The sequence below is a fragment of the Nesoenas mayeri genome (genome assembly GCF_963082525.1).
Source record: "Nesoenas mayeri genome assembly, chromosome: 2".
Lineage (NCBI taxonomy): Eukaryota > Metazoa > Chordata > Aves > Columbiformes > Columbidae > Nesoenas > Nesoenas mayeri.
The window spans coordinates 98,611,252-98,632,853 of NC_137543.1; the positions used below are offsets into that span (position 1 = coordinate 98,611,252).

Here is a 21,602-nt window from a genome sequence, read left to right on the forward strand (position 1 = left end):
CACATGAAACTCGTATAAGCCCACAGTGTAACAACATGTCCAGAGTGCTAAAGCCACTCTTCTCTATATTTTGTGCAAAGGAGCAAGGCACTAATTCATCAATGACAGAGCAAAACTGAATTAACTGCACCTGCAGCTTCTGATGGCATGAATACCTCTGCTCCTCTCCCTGAGAAATCAGCTCTGTAATCCAAGGACACAAACTTTAAAAAGGTCAACTGTTAACAACAGCATCCAGCTAATGTGTTTAGCCAATGTAATTGGATTAAATTATGATTACAACTATTCCACAAGGAGAAATACATTTCGCACTTTTTTTAAGTAAGTGTTTTTCCACCCTGAGAACTGTAAGAGAAAAGGAAGGAGGGGTGAAAAGGGAACAATCCAGGGTGTGGGAAGACTAGGCTAAAGGGATACAATTAAAGATAAAAGAGAATCTCAAAACCAGGTGTGAGAAGAAGGAGGAATGCTAAAGACCTAAAATCCAGAGATTTGCAGCAGCTCCTCCATCAGAAGACAAACTCCAGTTTGGACTACACATCAAAACTTTGTCTCAACTTGTTTGCAAGACACAAACAATGGTATTTTGCCCCTGCTTCTGTGGTTAAACACTTACAGCTTTCTCCTGTGAACTTCAAATAGTCAGGTTTGGTAGTGAGAGAACATAAATAGTGTCCTTTGGCTGCACCCAGCAGCACAAGCCCCTCCACGTGTGCTGGCGGGTGTCACAAAGAACATGGTCTTGTGGGTCTCACCAGCTTGCCCCATACCCAGGGGCAGCACAGGAGTATTGACCAGCTTCTGGGAAAACACCAAACAGCAAAAACAGCACTACAAGATAGTTATTTTGTAGGGCACGAAGCACACAGAAAAGCAGAAAAAGATAGGGAGGAAAATATTTTAGAAGAGTTTAAAAAAGCCTGGTGGAGTCACTGAGGCAATTTTAGAGCAAACCCTGGGGAATGTTGAGTTTCTGGCCAGATGTTACATGTCACTCAGCAAATGCTTTCTTCCCCTTCCTGTTTTACAAACTTCATAACTGATAAAATGCAACACTGACGTGGTATATTCTCTCAATTTCTTCTTCCCTGACTTACAAACCAAGGATTTTCTAGTGCACTAGAAATTTTCCTTTGCACTAGAGATTCCAGGTGACTCTCAGTTTCTCTCTCTCATCTCCAAAATTATTCATAGTGCTTTCTGATATCAGGCTTCCCTTGAGAAATCACAGGATCTGTGTTCAGCAATCAACAATCAGTAACCCTTTAAAAACATACATATATATATATTTGCATAACTTGTTTCTGCTACAGTGCTACATTTACTGTTTGCAGTATTTGTACAAGGTTTTCTACAAATTTTGTATTGTCTTTATTTACATTATGTGATCAATCACAGCATGCAGAATCTGCTGGGATCTGCTAAGAAGTACAAAGCCAAAGGAACACCAGCACAAAGCATCCCAGTGACAGGGAAAGGTAGGAAGCATAGAGACAAAGAAACATGAAACTTTAGTGCAATATATGAAAGTCAGATTCCTCAGATAGATGGTGAAAGAATCATAAAGCACATTGGGCTATGAGACATGTAAAGTCACAAACTGATACATCCAGCAAGAGACAGAAAAGTCACACGACAGCATCCTGTTGATCTGAACCAGACACCTATCTAGCCCCTTACTGGAGAGATAGAAAATTGTGGCACCAACTGGTCTTATTCAATTTTTTCTTCCAATACTATAAGCAATTCCTGATATAGATACAACTGTGGATCCACTGTTCAAGGCAGACCACTAAAAACAGGTGGCACGTCAACTCCTGTTTAGTTTGTCCTTTTAGCTTAAATTCCACCCCACCCCCTTTTTTAAAATAAAATAAAATAAACCCACATAGCTACAACAGGCAACATCAGAGCAAACCTGCAAGAATGTCTTCATAAGGACGTTTATCTCTATAGGAAAATAGTTTAAAAACTACTAGGATAAGCTAAGTATTTTCAAGTAGGCAGAATCTGATGCAATTCACTTTCAAATACCCAGTCTCAGAGTTTAACTTTCAACAACAGGTCGAAGGCACACTACAGAAGGCTGGAAAAAGAGCAAATGTAGCTTATTACAGATTGAAAAAAAGGGGTGGAAGAAGTGCAATCAGGAAGTTACAGCCCATTCCACCTAATGGACTGTTTTGACTTCAGAGCTACCTGGGTCTAACAGGTCACTGCCACCACCGCTTCTGTGTCCCTCCTCCACCCCTGTGCTCTCCCTGCTCCCCTGGTGTAGGCAGCATCTGACCAATGGGTCCTCATCAGACCCTGCAGGGAGGTGGCTCAAGGGATCACAACCAGCAGAAACCTACCCCTCCTCCAAAACAGAAGTGAGGAGTTTTCTGCCAGGTTCTCTCTTGTGGGTGACTTATCTGCACCCAGAGCTGTGGGACACCCCTCGTGCCCCTTGCAGCATCAGCTTGGCATTGGAGTGGCTTTGCTTTCATGTCACAAAGCAACCTACTTCAGTTCTTGAGAAAAGAAACTGGCACCAGTTAAAAAGAAAAAAATAAAAAAGTGTTACCTTGTATGAGCTGAACAGAGTGCTAAGCATTGGGCAACAGCCAACACTGGGTTTTGTCAAGACAGAGAGGGAAGTGCCATGGTGGAGGATGGCCAGCATCAGTTTTTGAAGACTGCACAGAGTCCAACCAAAGCCTTGTTTTTGATGAGGCTCATATTTATAAGTTTGAGGGAAGAAGCAATAAAACATCCTTTCATTCTTTCCAGTGATAGAATCATGGAGCATAACTTTGCCAAACTATGTGCATTAAAATTTTTCCTGCTAGATGTCTCCCTCAGCTTTATGACTGGATACAAGACAGTTGCACTATTTGCAAGAGACAGATCTAAGAAAAATTATGTTACCTGTGCTACCTTCTGAAAAACCTTTGTCTGAATTATTCCTGCACACCTTATGCTTTAGGAGACACATAAAATTTACCAGAAGGATGATCTGAGTTGGCCATATTCTATTTCCTCAAAATCCCAAATTTAAAAACACTTGGAAAAGCACAGCTGGTACATTTTCAATATAAACATTAACAGCCAAACTCCATTTTAAACTGCAAGCGCCACAGCTCTTGGGGCCTGCCCAGGCTATGCATGTGCCACCTCCTGAGAGGTCCCATCCAGGAGGAGATAGATGTATCTAGGACCCCCACTCCCCTAGCAGGAATTCAGGGTATATGAGAGCAGCAGCAGCAGTCTAATTTAAATACTAAGGGACAAAAGTTGAACTCTGAATGAGAATGAAAGCAACTTGGGACAAAGCCTGCTGAGATGGGGACAGAAGATAAAATAATCTATTCCAAAAAACTGGCATGAGAGGCTGGAAAAGAAACTCCAGCTTAGGGTTGACTGGGCAGGAAAAATAGGAAGACTGGAAATGACCAAGCATAGCAAGGAATAAATTACGTGTATTAAGTGATAGCTGACAGTGAACCAAGAAGCCAGAGAAATGTGCCATTGGGCTCAGCTGTGTCTCCATCCATGTCTCAGAGGGAGGACTAAGTTGAGCAAGTTAAGCCAGGGCAGATGACTGAGCCCAGCATAGTCTCTTGAAGATATTAGAATTGCTAGGGGCAGATAAAAAAGCAGCTTTTCTCTGTGACACCACAATACTGATATTACTAGGGAGGGGATGCAACCCTGTGCAGGGAGCACAGATAAATTTTGGCTGCAGCAAGGAAGTCATAGCACAGACTCTTTAACAATCCCCAGATACTTTCCACAGGCTTTCCTCCATGTTTTCAAAATTAAGCAGCCACTTAAAAACACAATGTAAAAGCTGAGGTTCTGAGGCATGACCTCCAGAAAGCTGCAGAGTCAAGAAGAAAGCAAAACACCTTACATGAAAGTGTAAATTAAGCTGGAGCTTGATGAGGGAAGAATACAAGAGAAGCGGCAAAGAAAAATAGACACCGTGAATGCACAGAAATATTCATACGCCAAGGAAATTCTTCCACTGAATGAGGCGATCCAGGTTGAGCCTTTTGAACATGCTCAACTGAACAAGCTCTGGTATGCAGAGAGCCCTGAGTGCCTGCCAGAGGGCTGTACCCAGCTGAGGGCATGGCAAACACTACGGCCAACACCAAGAGAGACCAAAAAATGGGGAGAGGTGCAGAGAGGAAGGCGGAGGAGCTCTCTGCAGGGAAGGGATTGAGCTCTGCAGCTCAGCTCACAAGTGAGGAAACACTTGAGGTCAGAAAAAGGATGCAAGAGGACAAGCAGAGTTCCTGTCTTTGGACTCCTAGTGAGAACTCTTTTCATGCCTATTTCTGTTGAGAAATGAGGAGATAAATTTGCAGTCCAGACTCTTGAAGGGAGAGAGATTCCAGTATTCCATGAAGAAATATTTACCCCAGAGGTCTAAACACAGATACCAAAAGAATAGGAAGATAAAGAAATAACTGGGAATTAAACTACTTGCATGTACAAGACAATAAACTAAGTATGTTCTTAAAAGGGGGGGTTCCACAAGTCCTCTCAACTCTTCTCAAAATATGACTTCTCTGTCAAAAGTATGCATGCCCCATCACCCTCCACAGAGGGACAATACCAGGAATCACACTTTAATTTAAACATGACCTCAAAATTAAGTTTTACATGTAGCTCATTTATTAGACTGCTGTAAAAGCATATAAAAAAGATACACAAACAAGAGTGTCTTGAAAATGAAATAAACTATAAAACCAGCAACGAGAAGAACATGAGTCTGAAATATCACTGCTTACTAGTCAGGACTGTCAGTTCAATGGTATTTAAAAGTAACCCTCAAAGAAGTATTTTAAAGCAAATGAAAACAAGCTTACAGAAATCAACCTGATCAACCTACTCTAACACAAAAGCCCCAAATTTTCTTCTCAGAAAATGGCAACCGTAGTAAAAAATGGGAGTAAAAAAAAAGAATCCTTTCCACCATACCAATTTTTATTTTCTAAACTATCGGCTTAATTTTCAGCTTATCAGGTATCATCTTATTATAGTTTCGCCTAAGGGAATTTCTTCTCTGGCTCCTATATTGAAATTACTCATTCAGCTACAGTTGAATTGCTTGTTTTTAACATAAATATTAAAAGAAAAACTCCTTTGTATGTCTTAAATCAGGTTTATCATTCAATAAAAGGCACCTCACAATTATAAAATTAAATGACATTCTAATCATCTGCAGCCCTTCCTCATTAGACATTTGATCAGGAGAGTTGAAGGCTGATACTGCTACTCTGGTGAAGTTTCTTTCAAGGCCAAATAAAACCATTCTATTTCCATCGATTTTCCATTTTCACAATTCCCTCAGAAGTATTGCGAGAGTCAAGGAAGCCACAAACTGTAAGCGCTTAAACATCAAACAGTAGGACTTACATTTAGCTCAAGAAAGTTAAAATGTGGGTGGCCAAGTTTCACCAGCAGGTTCTTGTTTGAAAGTATGACCCAAGCCAGAAGAACCTAGTGATGGCGCTCTTTCTCAGACTGAATATGCAGAAAGAAGTAATGCAAGTGTCATGAGTGGCTCCCAGTCACGCCTGCAGAACTATCACAAAATGCCATTTTTAACACCCACTGAAAGGTATACACTGGCTTCCAAGTACACTCAACAGCTGGAGCGCAGATACCTTGCTCCCACGTTGGTGGTGCTGAGCATTGATGCCCTGTGTCTCACCCCCAGCTGGCAGCTCACACTTCTCTCATCTCAGTCCTGTCTGAACAGACAAACATTTTCAATTGCTTTTAAATGGAACACAATGACCTGAACCAAAACAAGAAAGTAGCAAAATGCAGCAATGAAAAATAGTGGTTTCTTCCTAGACCTATGGCAGGTCATTTTTCTGAGGGAGGATCATAATCTCAAGGTACTAATTCCTTTTGGTTTTCATCCTGATATCTTGTAGAAAGCTGACTTGTCAGAAGGTCAGAGTACCCAGGGTCACCCACCATTGCCAATGTAACCCAGGCACTGAGGTAAGTGGACAACCCATTTTCTGCTCATCGTTCTACTCAGATGTGATGGGATCAGCCCATGCCCTATCAGGCTTGCACTCTGTAGCAGCCACTGCTAAAATGTGCAGCTTATCTTGGTCTCCTACACTGGTACAGTACTTCACATTTCCTTTGCACTAGAAGGGGAAGGACATTACAACAGTTGTGCAAGAAATCAACCAAAGCATAAGCCACATTTCAGGCCTCAAACCAAAAGAATTACACCTATGCTGCATAGGAAATGAATCATCTGAGATCTTTCAATTGCAATTTTTTCCAACCAAATATGAAACAATTACTTCTTACTGGAAGCAATGGTTTTGCACTGTCCTAAGCTTGAAGGCTCCGGTTACCACTTCATGTTGAAATACTAAAAGTTATTTTCAGGAAACTGCATCCAGTTTTTATCTCAACTGTTAAACTGCCCAAGGTGAGGAGCACACGTATCTCTCAGCAGTCCTGAAAACAGCTCCACATAACAGCTGCTCCCTCATCCCAACAGCTTTCTGGAGGCTGAGCTGCACCTGCCCATTCCAGGTGCAAGCTCTAGAGACAAAACTGCCAGACAAGGTACTGACAAAACAGCCAGGACTCCACGCAGACACACAAGCAAGATCAACCAGCATCTATGGGGGAATCCTGACTGCAGGTTCACAGGGTGGCTAGGTGCAGCAGGACAGTTTTCCTTGCTGGTTAGCATGGCCAAGGCCATGGTGGCCAGGCTAGCCCTGCCACCAGCAAGCTTAACCACCAGCCTGGTCCTACAAACCCATGTCAAAGCTACTGGCCGTTCACCTATCCCCATTCCCAAAGATAGCACTTCAGCAAGGCTGCTGCCTCTAGAGCAAAGCTTGAAGGTTTTCACTTGCAGTTCATGTCAGTAATTTCTCACCACAGACATCCTTTGAACAAAACAAGACTGTTCAGCCTGATGCTGAACTTTCAAACTGATGGCAAGCAGGTGGGGGGGCAGGACATGATGACAGACCGGTCGCATAAGAGACTTCTTGGTGCAATTTCTATGTATGGCATATACATGTAACAATTACACCGACACAGGTCCACTTCTTAATATTACCCACCAAGATCAATGCAAGCCAAATAAGAAAGTGATAGTTTAAATTCATACAGTGTGTTATAGTAGAGTCACAAATCTTTACATCAGAGCTGCTTGTGATGCTTCAGCCCTCCAGGGAGCTTCCAGGCTCCTGACTGGTGAGGCTAAAACTCAACTGGAGAGAGGGAAATAAAACTTTCCTATCTTTTTAAGGTTATCCCCAACGAAAAAAAATTGTAAAGCAGTCTCAAAATACATCCAAGCGATTATTTTATCTTTTGTATTTAAGGGCTATTTTTAAAAGTACTCTTTTAAAAGTCATTAACTTCAAAATATGATCGTGATTGGATTAGTTCCAGTGAGTGGCTTCCACTCTATGTGTAGAAATTGGCACAGCTACTTAAAGAAAAACTTTCAAACGGTGTCAGTTGTCTGCCAAATTGTCTACTAAACAAATGAGCCCTGGGAGGGGGGAGGAAGGACCTTAAAAGGAATTGGAGAATAGGAAAGGATGAACTTCCTTGGAGAAAATACCAGTAAATGCCAAAGTATAAGATACACGGGTTAAAAGCTAAAGTAGTAGTATACTGGGCACATACAGCAACATAGGAATCAGGAGGAGAGTTACTCCTTTACTTACAGAACATGTAGAATAGATTCAGAAAAATCTCTAGGAAGATGCAATAAATACGATCTGCTATGTACGAAGCGAAAAGGGAGGAGGAGCACTCGCAAAGCCACACCAGCGCTCTCTCAGTGTATGTGCACTGCAATGATGCAAGACTGGGCTTGCATCACAAAGTTTGCTCACTAAATTGCCAGCCTAAGCCACAGCATCTTGAGCTTTGTTTCCCTTGGATATGGGACACCTACAAGAAAGGATGGCATCTGTGGAATTACACCCATGAAGTTTCTGGAGTGCAAGTTTTCTTGTCTGCACAGGTCTGTGGTTTGAGATTTCCCACCCTGACACCCCAAACCTTCCTGCACTCCATTTAAAACACCCATAACCGAGTCATATCAGGGCAATGCCAAGTGATCGCATCGCTTCACTTGCTGATGGGTGATTCACGCATCAGCACACAGGGAAACAAGTAACTTGTATATTCTTTCAAAAATTATTGACAAAGAGGATCCATATGCAAACATTTCAAAAACTACGGCACAGACCTACAAACTCGCAGGCAGTAAGTTTTAAATACTCAGGCGTTCATGAATGTTAGGGTTGGATATTCGTACCCCCAAAGGAGGAGAAATCATTCTTAAGAAAAAATTCAACACCAATCTCAATGCTGTATTTTTAATTCACTGCCTAAGGCATAATGGTTCTTACATCTAACTACTTGTTTAATTCATGTAATTAGTTTTGAGAAGTCAGATCTAAAGTAGTAAACCTTTTATTTTTCAAGTACTTCCTTAACCTAGTTTCATACAAGTATAAAAACATACAGCTGGATTTCTCCGAAGTAATAAATGTACTTTGAATCCATTTAGAGTGATAAAAATATTATATAGATTCCAAAGGACATCGTGAAAGTTGACAAAAAACTTTCAGGAGACAACCAGACCCAGAGATGCAATGATTTGCACTTATAGAGCCAAATGATGAGAAATAACATAGGGTCCTAAGCATTTACTGTAATACAGGGTAGTTCTGTGAGTTTTGTAAACAGTGGTTTTTGTTTTTTTTTTTCGTTTTTGCACCTACAAGTTACTATAATGTTGACTTTGCATAGAGAGATCAATGTATCATTTGCAAGCAGTTAATTAGGTACAGTTTTGAAAATTGAACTACTAGCATAACATTAAAAAAAATACTTATTAACCTTGAAGAAGTTAACACAATAACCTCCACATACCAAACCTCAGAGTAACAAAAATAAATAACAAGTGCCCAAGAAACAGGAAACACAGTTTACATATCCAAAAGCAACTATTCCCAGAAGCAGTAGGAAAGGAGGCTCCAAATCAGCGGAAACAGATAAAAAGCATGTAAGAAAAGAGAGAGGTAGAGAGCCACAGAGAGCCAGGGCCTAGAGACACCGTGTATGGCTGGCAGCCCCCTCCATCCTTGATGAGGAGCTGGTTCTGCCATCAGAAGGTTTCTCCACAGCACGTTTCTTTGACTACAAACTGAACTTGATTTCCACCTAACCTGGGTTGCTAAACTTAGTCTAAGGACCAATTATTTCCTCCCTCCCCACATCAAGGTAGGCAACTGTTGGATATACTCTTATTTCACCAGTCGGTTTGGCAGCAGACAGCTTATGTGGCTGAAGTGGCACAAAGACAGCCAAGTTCTTAATGTTTTAAATTCTGTGTAATGTCACAAAGAACAACTAATCCACCGAGTTTTTGCTGTGCATCCTGCCTGGGCAGTATTTTATCACTCCATCAGCCACATCATGGAGCAGAACAACCTGAGAGTGCTGGCAAAATGAAGATAAATTACTTGTTTCAAATGGCAAGATTTACTTATTCTCAGTGACAGAATGCCAATGAAAACTAGACAAAAAGAGAAACAACAGTTCATGAAAAAAGCTAATGGGCCTTGGTAGACTAAATAATTTTCTTTTTCACATGTAAGTAAATTCTGTCATCCCACAGACACAGTAATCTAAAAAGCTGATGTGATAGCCTAATTTACAAGACAACATCCAAAGTAGATGTGTCATCTAAGAGAATAAATTTTTAGGGGAAAAGAGAAGAAAGTTGTTGGTCTCTCTCATGTTATGTGGTATATTTTGGAAAAGTATCCGTTTTGGCTCTGGTGAAATAGAACATCTCAGGTCACAGAGTCAAGTAAGGACTTTACTATGTCAAAATTGACTCACACTGGACACGATCTGTCCATTTCACTTTTTGTTCTTTATTATGTATTCTCTTAACTAAATACTTTGAGATGAGTTCTCCATAAAAATGAATACTACCTTCAAGTCTCAATTATATAAATTCACATTTTTCCTCTCTAACCCACCCTTTGATCAAATAAAAGAATCTGACTTTCTAATAATATGACTTCCTACCTACCACAGACTTCCACCTTCCCCCTAGTTGTTATGCAATTAGTAACATTAAACTATCTTGTAGCCAAGGATTGGAAAACATTGCCATGCAATTTTAGAATGTCTGTTATGAGAAAGTTAAACAAGCAAGCACCTGTCACAAAGGACCATAAACACTGTTGCTCCCACCCACCAAAAAAACAGGCAGATGGACTTGCTGACCTCAAGGCTGTTCAGAGGTGAAATTACAGAGCATAACTCTGCAAAGAAATTACAGAGCAAAACATTCATTCTGTCAAAACTTGAAAGTATCAACTCATTATTACTTTACTCTCACTTAAAAAAAAAAAAAAAGCATACACGAAAACACAAACTCTAATTTCCACTTTGAGTTTACATTGTTTCAGCTTTCAATAGTAAACTCTTGATATGCTCAAATTCAACAAAGTCCTTGAACACCAGAATAATCTCACAGAGAGCTGAGGTAGGAAAGAACCTCTGGAGATCATCTAGTCCACCCCCCACTGCACATAGCAGGGACAACTAGAGCAGGATGCTTATGGCTGTGTCCAGTTGGGTTTTTAATATCTCAAATGAAGGAAATTCCACAGCCTAAGTCACCTTTTCCAGTATTTGATCATCCTCACTGTAAAATCCTATGTTTAAATGGGATTTCTGGCATCTTAATTTTCACTCATTGCCTTTTGTCCTCAGCCACCACTGAGAAGAGCCTGGCTCCATCTTCAATCCCTCCCATCAGGTGTTTATTCACCTTCTCTCCTCCAGGCTCAACAGTCCCAGCTCTCTTAGCCTCTGCTTGTATATCAGATGGTCCAAGGTCTTAACCACCTTCATGACCCTTCACTGGACCTACTTCAGTATGTCCATATCTCTCATACTGGATAGCCCAGAACAGGACCCAGCACACCAGATGTGTCTCACCAGGGCTGAACAGAGAGGAAGGATCATCTCCTTGGACCTGCTGGCAATGCCTAATGCAGCCAGGCAGGTCACAGGTGGGCTTTGCCATAAGAGTGCTGCTGGCTCATGGTCAATTTGATGTTCACCAGGACCCTTAGGTCTCTTTTCACAGATCTGCTTTCCAGCAGGTTGGCCCCAGCGTGACCTGGTGCACGGAGTTGTTCCTCCCCAGGGGCAGGACTTTGCACTTCCCTTTGCTGAACTTTGTGAGGTTCCTGTCAGCCCATTTCTCTGGCCCATTAAGGTCTCTCTGGATGGCAGTGCAACCATCAGTTATATCAACTACCCCTCTCAATTCTGTATCTTGCGTATCAATCAAGTCATCCTTTATATAAGCAAAATATTGCTTAAGTTGTGCTGTAGGGCATTTCCTTCAGACCTTGTGTAATTTTTGCTGCCCTATTTAACATCATCTTCCATTTTCGACATTTTCCCTTTACAAGCACTAGCAGTGAATTATCTATGTTATTTTGAGTATCAGCTGCACCAAAACTGTTCACTGAAACAAAAGTATCCCCTTTCCTGTTCCTTTTTTTGTACGTGCCAGGATGCAAGCCGCAGTGCCAATGCTCCTCAGCATCGCGCTGGAAGCTGGTTTGCAGTTGCTTGTCCACTACAGACTTCTAAGAAGTGCTGCTTTCCAGGATACAGGCCTTCTTTCATAAGGCATAGCTTGCATTCCCTGTTCTCTGGCATACAACTTTGCCTTTGGCTGTATTAAAGACACAGTGTGTTTGAATGTGCCCGCAGAGCACATTGTAAGAGCTCCATTATCATTTGCTATTCTGCTAGCAATTACTATCAGTAACAGTTTTTTTGTTTACTTCTGGGACAACTATGAAAGTGGTGAAAGATGCATAGTATTTGGATTGGTGCAAATATTCACGGGAATCAAAAGGACCCTTTTCCTGTCACTTAACCAATTTTTAATCCAATGCTATACTGACAGTTGGAGGCTTTTTTAATCAAGATGCTTTACAAAATCAAACATATTTTCTATCAGCCTTATTCACGTGTTGGACAGCTACACCTTATCTTTTAGCTTTTAGTTGGTGGGAAGAAGGCAGGAAAAGGGTGAAAGTGGGAAGGGCTGGCTGTTGGATACTTCTGGTAAACGTTTTAGGAAACACCACAAGCACTTTTCACAGTGCTGTATAAGAACTTCATGCTTACAATTGCACACTACTTAAACTCTACAGAACGGGTTATTTCAAGACAGTTGGATGTCTCAAGTTTTGGAGAAGTTTTATGGATGCCAAAGTGAGAAGAGCAGAACATTAGCAGAGAGGTAGAAGAGACAACACCTAGGATGAAAGCAGAAACTCAGGTGTTTATTCCTATTCATTACAATCTAAATTTCAGAGAAAGCCCATTTGGCTTCTTGCACTGCTGCCTTCACTCTCCTTACCTTCCTGATACCTGTCTTGCTGTATAACTGTGCAGCTATAAGAACTAACCCATAGGCAATGGACAGCCAAATGGGATTTTTCCAGAAGCCTGGAGAAGTCTTCCCGTGGAATCTAGCACTAAAATATGAAAATATCACCTATTCAAGGCTGCACTAAAAATGCCTTTCTTTAAATAGATTTCTTCTCCTTTAAAAAATAGCTACTCAATTCCACCTCATGGATTCTTCTACAAATGTGCATTAGTCTGTTCAGAAGATAAAATGACCATATCATTTAATCGTTCCTTCACAAAATACATAACTTTCTCTTATTATTAGTATACTTTATCCTTTTCATTTCAAATCCAGTCCCACTTACGAGTCATCATTCCTTCCTCTCATGCACATATGCACTTTTCAGTCTCTCTTCATCTTTTGCCTCTTGTTTTAGTAAAAGCTGTAGGTAGGACAAACTAAAATAGCAAGTTTCACTACTGGACATGAGACATCCTTAAATTTAGATCAAACAAGCCCTTTCAAAGTACACTGGCTCTTTCCATCCAGACAGATTTATAAAAGCCACATATAATTAGAAAAAGGAATAAGATCAAAAATAGCCTGTGTATGATGGCCTTTCTCAACAGTATTGGATTAGAAGAAGGACAGCCTTATTCTCTTAGCAGCAGCAGGAAGGGTAGGATAATTCAGGGCAGTCAAGGGAAACTCCCACTAGTCTGTAGGCTTCCTAGATTGCTAAAAAGCCTAGAATGTGGTTGGTTCTCAAAAAAACCCTAATTTTCTAGACTAGTTTTCACAATCCTGATTCCAAACTATATCAAACCATAAAGCCAAGATCACCCGAGAAAACTTGACTACATTTTACTATCTGAGGTTGCAGGTTCTTATCCAAGGTGAAGCAAAAGTACTTTAAAGATAGTCTTGGAAGAAACCTGCTTTGCCATCATACATTCGTCTTGGAAGTATAAAACTCAAAAAAACACCCAAAACTTATTGTCTTGCCTCAATATCCTTAACTTCTGCCCTTTCAACAAGTGCTTGTTGATGATAGCAGCGAGACTCCTTTTACTCCTGACTTCCCTCCCACGCTTTGCGCTGGCAAGAAGCCCTCACTCACTCCACACTAACTTGGAACCAGCGCAGCTCTGCCCTTTCCACAGCAAACTGGAAATTTTGTGTCCGCTTCAGGTAAATACATTTTATTGAGTTAAATACAAGAAAGTAAATATGGCAGAGTTACAGTGTTCCTTGTGCAAAAAACTGAATTCCAAAATAAACAAGAATGCTACACAGGTTTCACATTTTACTATCCTGCAAATGTTTCAGTGCACAATGGTGCTAAAGAAAGTACCAGGAGAAGGACGGAAATTTTGGCAGCTGCTGTGGGGAGACCTGAGGCTCCTGGCAGTGGGCAATGTGTGAAAGGATTGCGAGATAAACACATTTGAAGCTTGTTGCTGAAGTAATCAATAACAAAATAGTTACCTTCAAAATTAGGCAATGGATTAAAGCGATAACTTGTTTTGCATGCCTACTAGTTACAGGCTGTCTCCAGAGTTAATTAGTTAGTGTTAACTAGTTGAGTTTATATGTGGAGGTTTCCTTATAACCACAATGATATACCTCCTTTTAGGCTGAAACCAAAATTCAGCAGTGTATTTTGGTCACAAGAGCTGAATTCTGCAGCAGTGTGGAATAAGTAGGGCACTGGTTTCTCTTGCCACCACACAGGCTGGCTTCACCTCTCCACCAGAGGGGCAGAAAGGAGACTTCGCTCTGAGTACAGTCACAAAACCCAGCCTTCCTTGATGAACCTTCCATGTGACTGCTGTTAATTACCACTCACCTAACCAGAAGCTCTAGAAGCCTTCCCATGCTCATAACCCAACACAAGATAAGCCCCTCAGCTGTGGTTATCAGCAGTAAAAGTTGTCCCAATTGCTATCTCCAGGGATTCTGTGACCTCTCATGCAATACCATGACACCTGTACTTTCGTCTGTTAAAAATCAGTCGTGTTAAAGCCCTGCTGAGACCAACTGTACCTGTCAAAGCAGCAGAGCCTGTCCTTCCTCAGGAGGTATTAGGAAATACAGCAACAATTTGCGAGAAGGCCTCCAGTATTACAAGCTCACTCTACACACATAACTTCCAGGCACACATTACATTTATATCTTTACCTACTTCAACGCCAGTCATCAGAATGTAATTAAATTACATGTAGCCTGGGAACCATGGTCAGCAACTGGAAGCCGAGTGTACGCGGCACCGTACAGACACAACTCTGAGAAAATGCAGATTCTCAGTTTAAGCAACTGTGGATTTCCTCTGGGAACTGCGGACATTTTCAGCCATGTTTTCTCCTCGATGTGCTCACAAAACCCCAAAGCTGCCTCCGAGCCTTTAAAAAGTTGCAAGCCGGAGACGGGGAGACCGTGCAAGTTCCCTCAGCCCTTGAGCACCAGCGGCTGCACATGCTGGGTAACGCAAGCAGCTCGTAGAGGCACAAAAGCTGCCGATTTCTGTACAGAGCCATCTGTTATGTTTTCATTATGCACAATTCCACTGGCTCCCAGGCGATGCTAAGGTCACACAGGCAGCAAGGCTCTGGGTCTGTTGCCGCACTGAGTGAGGGGTCCTGGTCCCAGGCCCAGGGAGAGCACCCTGGTGCACTGGGGGTCCATCCTCCCTGGGGGGCAGGCACTGCCAACCACCCCCACCACGCAGCCAGCTGGGCCGGGGAGCTGGCCGGACTGAAAGCTAATCACCCATCCAGTGTCAGCTTTCAGCTGGAGCAGGTCCCCAGGCTGGCCAAGGAGGTGGGACAGCCTGAGGGAGGGCAGCATGACCCCGTTAGCGGTGGCACCGACTCAGATCACCGTAAGCTGACTGTGAAACCACATTCCCAAAGTGTCTCCCCCAGGATGGTTCCAGGAAATCCTCTCCATCATAGGAAGTGCTCCCAGCAGCACAGACCCGATCCCTAATTTGCCTTTTCCTTCCCGCACCAGCAGGCAATTAAGGTTACCCTGACTATGATAGGATTGCATTTCATTTCCAAGAACATGCAGATAGGAAACAGAATATTTTAATTTCCAAGACAAACAGCCATTCCCATGCTGCTGAAGCAAACAGATCTAACATGTTGGTCTGAGGCACAATGGTGAGAAGCAACAGGAAGACCTTTGCTCCTCACTCACCTACTGCAAATACCTGTCACAACTGCATTGCTTTGTGTTTCAGTCCCCACATGAAGCTACTGAACACCTGAATGACCTTGACATGGTATTTAATCCTCTTCTATGTTATCGTCTTCAGAGATACTGAATAGTTTAGCAAGTAGCATGACCATTTAATAATAGCATGTGACTACTGAATTTAACATGCTGAAGGCAAGTCTTGTTATACCTACGCTGAAAGAGTGTCTTCAAAGTGCAACAGGGAAGAAACTGGAACAGTCAGTAATATTTTCACTTTTTTCTCACAGCCAGAGCTGCATCCATCAGATGGACTGCAGAAAACAAGGAGAACAAAGCTAATCAAATACTACCACCTTTCTTCCTCTCCGTTATTGCCTCTCCTAAGACGGACCACATTTGTGGTTAAATGCAGGGAGTCAAACTTCCTATAAGCCGTGTCGTTATGGTTCCAGATTTCCACTGTGGTTCAGCCGTATCACAGCTCTGGAAAGGCATACTGGCATATGCTCAAACCGCTGCCTTCACTAGTTAAGGTGAAAAAATTCCCTCTTGCAACTGTAAAATGTTCTTACCTGAATCACCTCATTGACTTACCTTCTTAAAGATCTTAATATTAAATGTAAAATAAAATAGGATTTCAAAAAGATCACTTTGTTGAAATGGGTAGTCTGGATAAAAACACTTAGTGATGGGACTGAGGTGATTGCACCATGCCAGAGGAGATGCAAGCAGCTAGCTAAACTAGAGAAACGGAAGCCCAGCTCCTCAGGATCCCCAGTGCACACCTTGTTCCACTGCTCCTGAGGATTCCTGCTCAGCCCTCGCAAGACCTATGGCAATATAGGCCCTGTCTTTTTGTCCAAGCAATCCAATACCTTCATCAGTTCTTTCACAATTTGAAGCTCACATCACTGAGACAAGTAGTCCAATCTCAGCTGTAACCAAGATGCTAGATGCAGCTGGCATATCCAGTGGCAGGACTAGCAGCTTGTCCCCTCAGAAAGCAAGTCCAAAGATGACACAATCTTCACAAACTCACAGGTACTCCAAGCACCTGCTGGTAAGTGTAGCTCCTCACAATAAGAGAAACTCGTAAGTTTGTCTTCAAAAAGGGATCAGCTCATTGCAAAACAGAGTAAAGCATGCTGGTTTTTGGAACCTTACCCTAAAAAATCAGATCAGGATACCAAAACCCTGTGTTGGTAGTCAAAGTAGATCTAAGAAAGTGAAGAGTTTCAACTCTGCCTCTGAAAGCAATAGGAAGCAAAGTGAAAGCTGAAGTTTCTCCACTCTTTGCCATAACACACAAGAACAAGAAAGCAACTAATTGCGGCCCTGATCAATATTACCACCCAAGTTCCGGTCTGGCATGCGTGGACCTGTAGTGACATGTGCATGACGATCTCCTCCATGTAAGCGTGCCGCTGCATCAGTCCTGACCTGCACGACCGCTTCAGTTCAGGTTAATACACCTAGTAAGTTACACTCCACACTTTTCCTCAGAGAGGAATGGACCACATACCTTGCCATGCTCTTAATTCAAGATACTCTTAATTCAAAATTCTAGTTGGGAAGATCATTGCACCCGCTCCAAGCTGGTGCTCACTCCCCACAATCCCTACAGTCACAGAGGGGCACTCAAACTCAGACAGAGCAACAAAGAGGACAAAAAACATGGTCTCTGGCATTCAGGGAGAGATTAAATACTTACAGAAGGTGTCCAGCACTACTTCGCAGAAGAAGAGAGATACATTTTCCTACAATTCATGTAACATTAATCAAAGACTGAATCTAGACAAAGTATCTGAGAGCAGTTTTCCAGGAGGAAAGCAACCCTTCCAGGGCCATTCCAGCTGCTAGCAGGCAGGCTGTTCCTCATCTTCTAGGCATGCCACACTTGCATGACCAGTGAGAGAGCTGGGGCTGCCCTGATGGGCTAGTACACTTGCTGGGAACTTTATGCCACTTTTACACAAAGTTCAAGAAGTTTAAAACTGTTCCAGATGTGTTAGCTCTTTCTATTTCAACAAGGGATCACCATCAAACAAGTCAATAAGCAAGCTTAAGTATCTGATATTTTTAGCTAGATAGCATCTCACACATGCCTAGTTTTCTCCTTGAAAGATCTTAAGGAGATTCCTCCCTTCTTAACTGCCAGTCAAGCAGAGTTTGGGGGCTGCTCTTCATACACTCAGGTAACCAAACCCTTGAAATTGCTGGGAAAGCCACATTTCTCCACTTTAAATGAAGTACTAGCAACAGATATAATGCCTGCCTGGTACAACCGGTGCTGCTTCCCCCCTTTCGGAGGAAGTAGAGAAATGTGTTCAAAATGGCACTGAGGCCACTGAAAGAGGTAAAAGGTAGTCAAGAAAACAGAAACTAGGCAAATCTGAAGGCAAAAACAAACAGGCTGAAATTCTGATCGTTTCTTAACTAAGCATGGAATGATTTGATAACTCCTAATTCTCTTGGAGGAAAAAATACCTGATTTTGGCCTGAAAGAAAGAGTCAGTCTTAGCCTCTGCATTGCAGATGAGAACAATCACATTTTTCTTGTTCTGACTTATTGCTAAATTGATTATTCTCCAGGACTGAGAAAGAGGAAGAAAGGCAGGAGATGGTAATCACCCTTATAAAATTATTTAAGAGGGTGAAAGAATTGAATGTGTCTTGCTTTTCCTAGCAACCTTCTTTTCAAATTCTGAAGCAAATAAACCACACTAAGGATAGTAACCTGAACATATGGCTCTCTCCGAATAAGGGGAATTTGCCTGCCTACAAGCTTGCTTTTTTTTTTTTTTTAAAATTAAATATGTCAGTATCTGGAATCCCCTACCTGGCAAAATGGATTTCTGCCCCACAAAAAAAATATGTAATTAACTTCTGTCCACAGAAGGCTCTACCTAAGCTTAATATCTAGCCAATGGCATGCAACCTGTTCACTACTGTTGCATTCACTTCCCATACATTCAGCAAAAGCATGATGTTACCACAGTGAGAAAAGGGAAGGACTTTGGTGCCCCAAGGTAAGCAGAGCAACTTTGGAGAATGGATGACAAGCAAACAATGTTGGAGGTCTCCAAATGATCTTGAACCTTTCTCAACCATCTCTCATAAACACCTGCAAAGCACATTGCGCCAAGTGCAGCAACTCATGGGATGTGCTTTTATTTTGCCACTCTGTGTTGCATGGTCTGGACTCTGAATGCTCCCCAGTCCTTCTGTAGAGCAGCTGAAGCAGAGGACCACTGGGAGGGATGCTGCTGACCCCCAGATCTGGAAGAGGCACCTTGCAGGCTCTCAGTTGCAAAGCAGATGTTGCGAGAGCCCCAAGAAGGGAAAAATACCCACTGAAGTTCCTCACTCCCCACCTGCAATCCAAGAAGGCAGTTGGCAGCAGTGTGCAGAAGACAATCACAGAGAAATTTGCCAACAAGCATGAAAGGGTAGCGAGGGTGCCAACAGGTAAAGGTCTGCATTTTTTTTTTTTTAAGCAACAAATAAAAACCAGCAACAAAAATGTGACTAGTGATTGAAATCAGAAATGAAATTGAAGTAATTCTATAGAAAGAAGTGTGAACTGAAGTCACACCAAAAGCCACCTAAATTTTTCTCTGACTATCATATGCAGTTTCCCATGTTCATTTGTCATCTTCACGGTGTCACTTTTCAAGAGAACAGTTCTCAGCTCAGCACAACAGAGCAGTAATACCAGTGGGCATGCAGATCATTAGCATGTTATAAATAAACTGCTAATTTGAGGTGGTAAAAAACCATCAAGGCAGCTTCTATGATTAAGAACCAGAGAAAGAAAATGAGCAACTTGCTTATGCTTTCAAGACATCATCTTTTTGTAAAAGAGCTTTTCCTAACTCTCAGTTCCTGAGAGAAAAAAAAAAAAAAAAATAAAGCCAGTGAAATACCCACTGAGAAGACAAAGCAGCCACTGAAAATGCTATTATCCTTGTCCCCACATTGAGTAGTAAGTTGTCTTTTCTAACAGCTCAAGAGGTTTGTGCTTAAAAAGAATACTATAGCAGAGTTGTGAAGCTTCGGCTTCCTCTCACCCAACTCACAGTTTTACATAACTCTCAAGAGGCGTTTTTAGGCTACAGATACCACACAGCTGAAAAAAGAAAGAACAAGGTGCAGAACTATTGTACAGCAATTTGGATCTGGGTTACTTGGTGCCACTCGATAAAAGTCTTACCATGAAAAGTAGAACTTTATTCCGCTGAGCCACCGGCCAGGATCATTCGTGCTTGTGATAGCCCCGATCACCACCCTCCGTCTGCCCCGTGCGGGGTTCCCTTCCCACCCCATCCCCGGTCTGCAAGGACAGATAACGCCCCAGCACAGCATGGCTGCCACCTCGGGTATTATTTCTGTACTGCTCCGGCATTGTCACTCCTTACCAGTGTGCCACTTACTAAGCAATATTATAAAAGTTTCTGCGAGTATCTATGTTTGCCATGAGCTACGATAATGGCCTCATTGCAATAGCCTTGATAAAAGCTCCAACAAGACAGCTTTCAGATATCACCACACAAAAGCCTTCTGTGAGAGCTGTGACCAACATCAATTCCCGCTATGCGAAGACATTAGACAAAGTGTGAACTAGCTTACTGTACAGGGACAAAAAAAGGACTGTCCATGTGTGGGACCAACACTGTCTAAAAACACTCCGCTGGCAAGGCAAAATAACACCAGCCTATATACATGGTAATTGCCATTTAATTCCAGAGTTAGCAGCACAAGAAAACAAGTACTGAAGTCACTATTAGGTTACTAGCATCACTCAAGGCATTTTAATTCCATATAATTCTATTTCTAGCCTTTCTGACTGGAAAATGACCTTAAAACCAGCAGATGTTTAAAAAGCCCAAACAGAAGCTGAAGGAAAGCCCAGTTTCCACTACAGAAGCAGAGAACACAGCAAACCCCCGCAGACCTGCTCCTTAAAGCATATATCTTCCAGTACACTGTAGACAATCTGATATATGGGAACCACTATTCTGCATATGGTACAAGATGAGACCCTTTCTGCACATCATTTTATATTTTTACATTTCTACTTACACTGTGGTAGCACCCAAAAAGGCAGAAGCCTACTGACAGCATAAATGGACCATACCAATATAAATGCCAGGCCAAGAGGTTACTTTTTTTAACTTCCAAACCTGAAATTTGCTGGCTGACACCTCTTAAATGGGAGTCTAGGCAGAAAGGATGCAAGCAAGTCTACATGCCCATTTGTTTCTAAACAACATGCAAGGCAAATTTGAAAGCAAAGTTTTATAGAGAGCATAGTAAAGTCACTCTATGGCAAAGTGTTTCCCTCTAAAATTACACTTGTACTTTAAAATGTGTAAAAATCATAAAGTCCTATGGTGCAGATTCAATGTCTTGCAGCAAAAAAAGAATATATCTGTTACTGCACTCCAGTTCTAGTAAGATTTTGTAACTAACAGGCAGAACCAAAATTAAGACAGTCATATTTAGAGAGAACTAGTAGCATCAACCAATAAGCCTGACAATATCTAAGAATTCGACCCTTGCACTGGACGGTGACAGCCACCATTGAGTCCTAAAACAGAGACTTTTAATGTCACTTTAACAAGGAAGGATGTTTGCCAATGAGTTTCTTCCCCCACCCCACTTTCTAGCAGTAAATTATGCAATATGCAACAACCTTTGAACCAGCAACTGTACAACAACCAAAAAACACAAAACCAGAATAGCACTGTAAAGAGAAGAAAGTCTTTCAAGAAGTTAATTAATGAAAATTATTTCTAGAATATACATACATATACCAACACACACATACCACAACGTGGCCCAGGACTGCTGAAGCAGCCAGGACAAGCAGACGCCTCTTGTTACTCAGTTTCCCAATACAATTTATTTTTACTGAAAATAGTTGTTTACA

General features: G+C 41.9%; 1 protein-coding gene across 1 annotated transcript in view; it reads right to left on the bottom strand.

Moving 5' to 3' along the window:
• The window catches only part of E2F3 (E2F transcription factor 3), a 37,423-nt gene extending 17,463 nt beyond the window's left edge, over positions 1-19,960 (bottom strand). Inside the window, exon 1 of the mRNA XM_080340149.1 lies at positions 19,884-19,960. Within this exon, the coding sequence (XP_080196275.1) occupies positions 19,884-19,886 (3 nt within the window). The 5' untranslated portion in view covers positions 19,887-19,960. The remainder of the gene's footprint in view (positions 1-19,883) is intronic.
• Between the last annotated feature and the right edge of the window lie 1,642 nt (positions 19,961-21,602).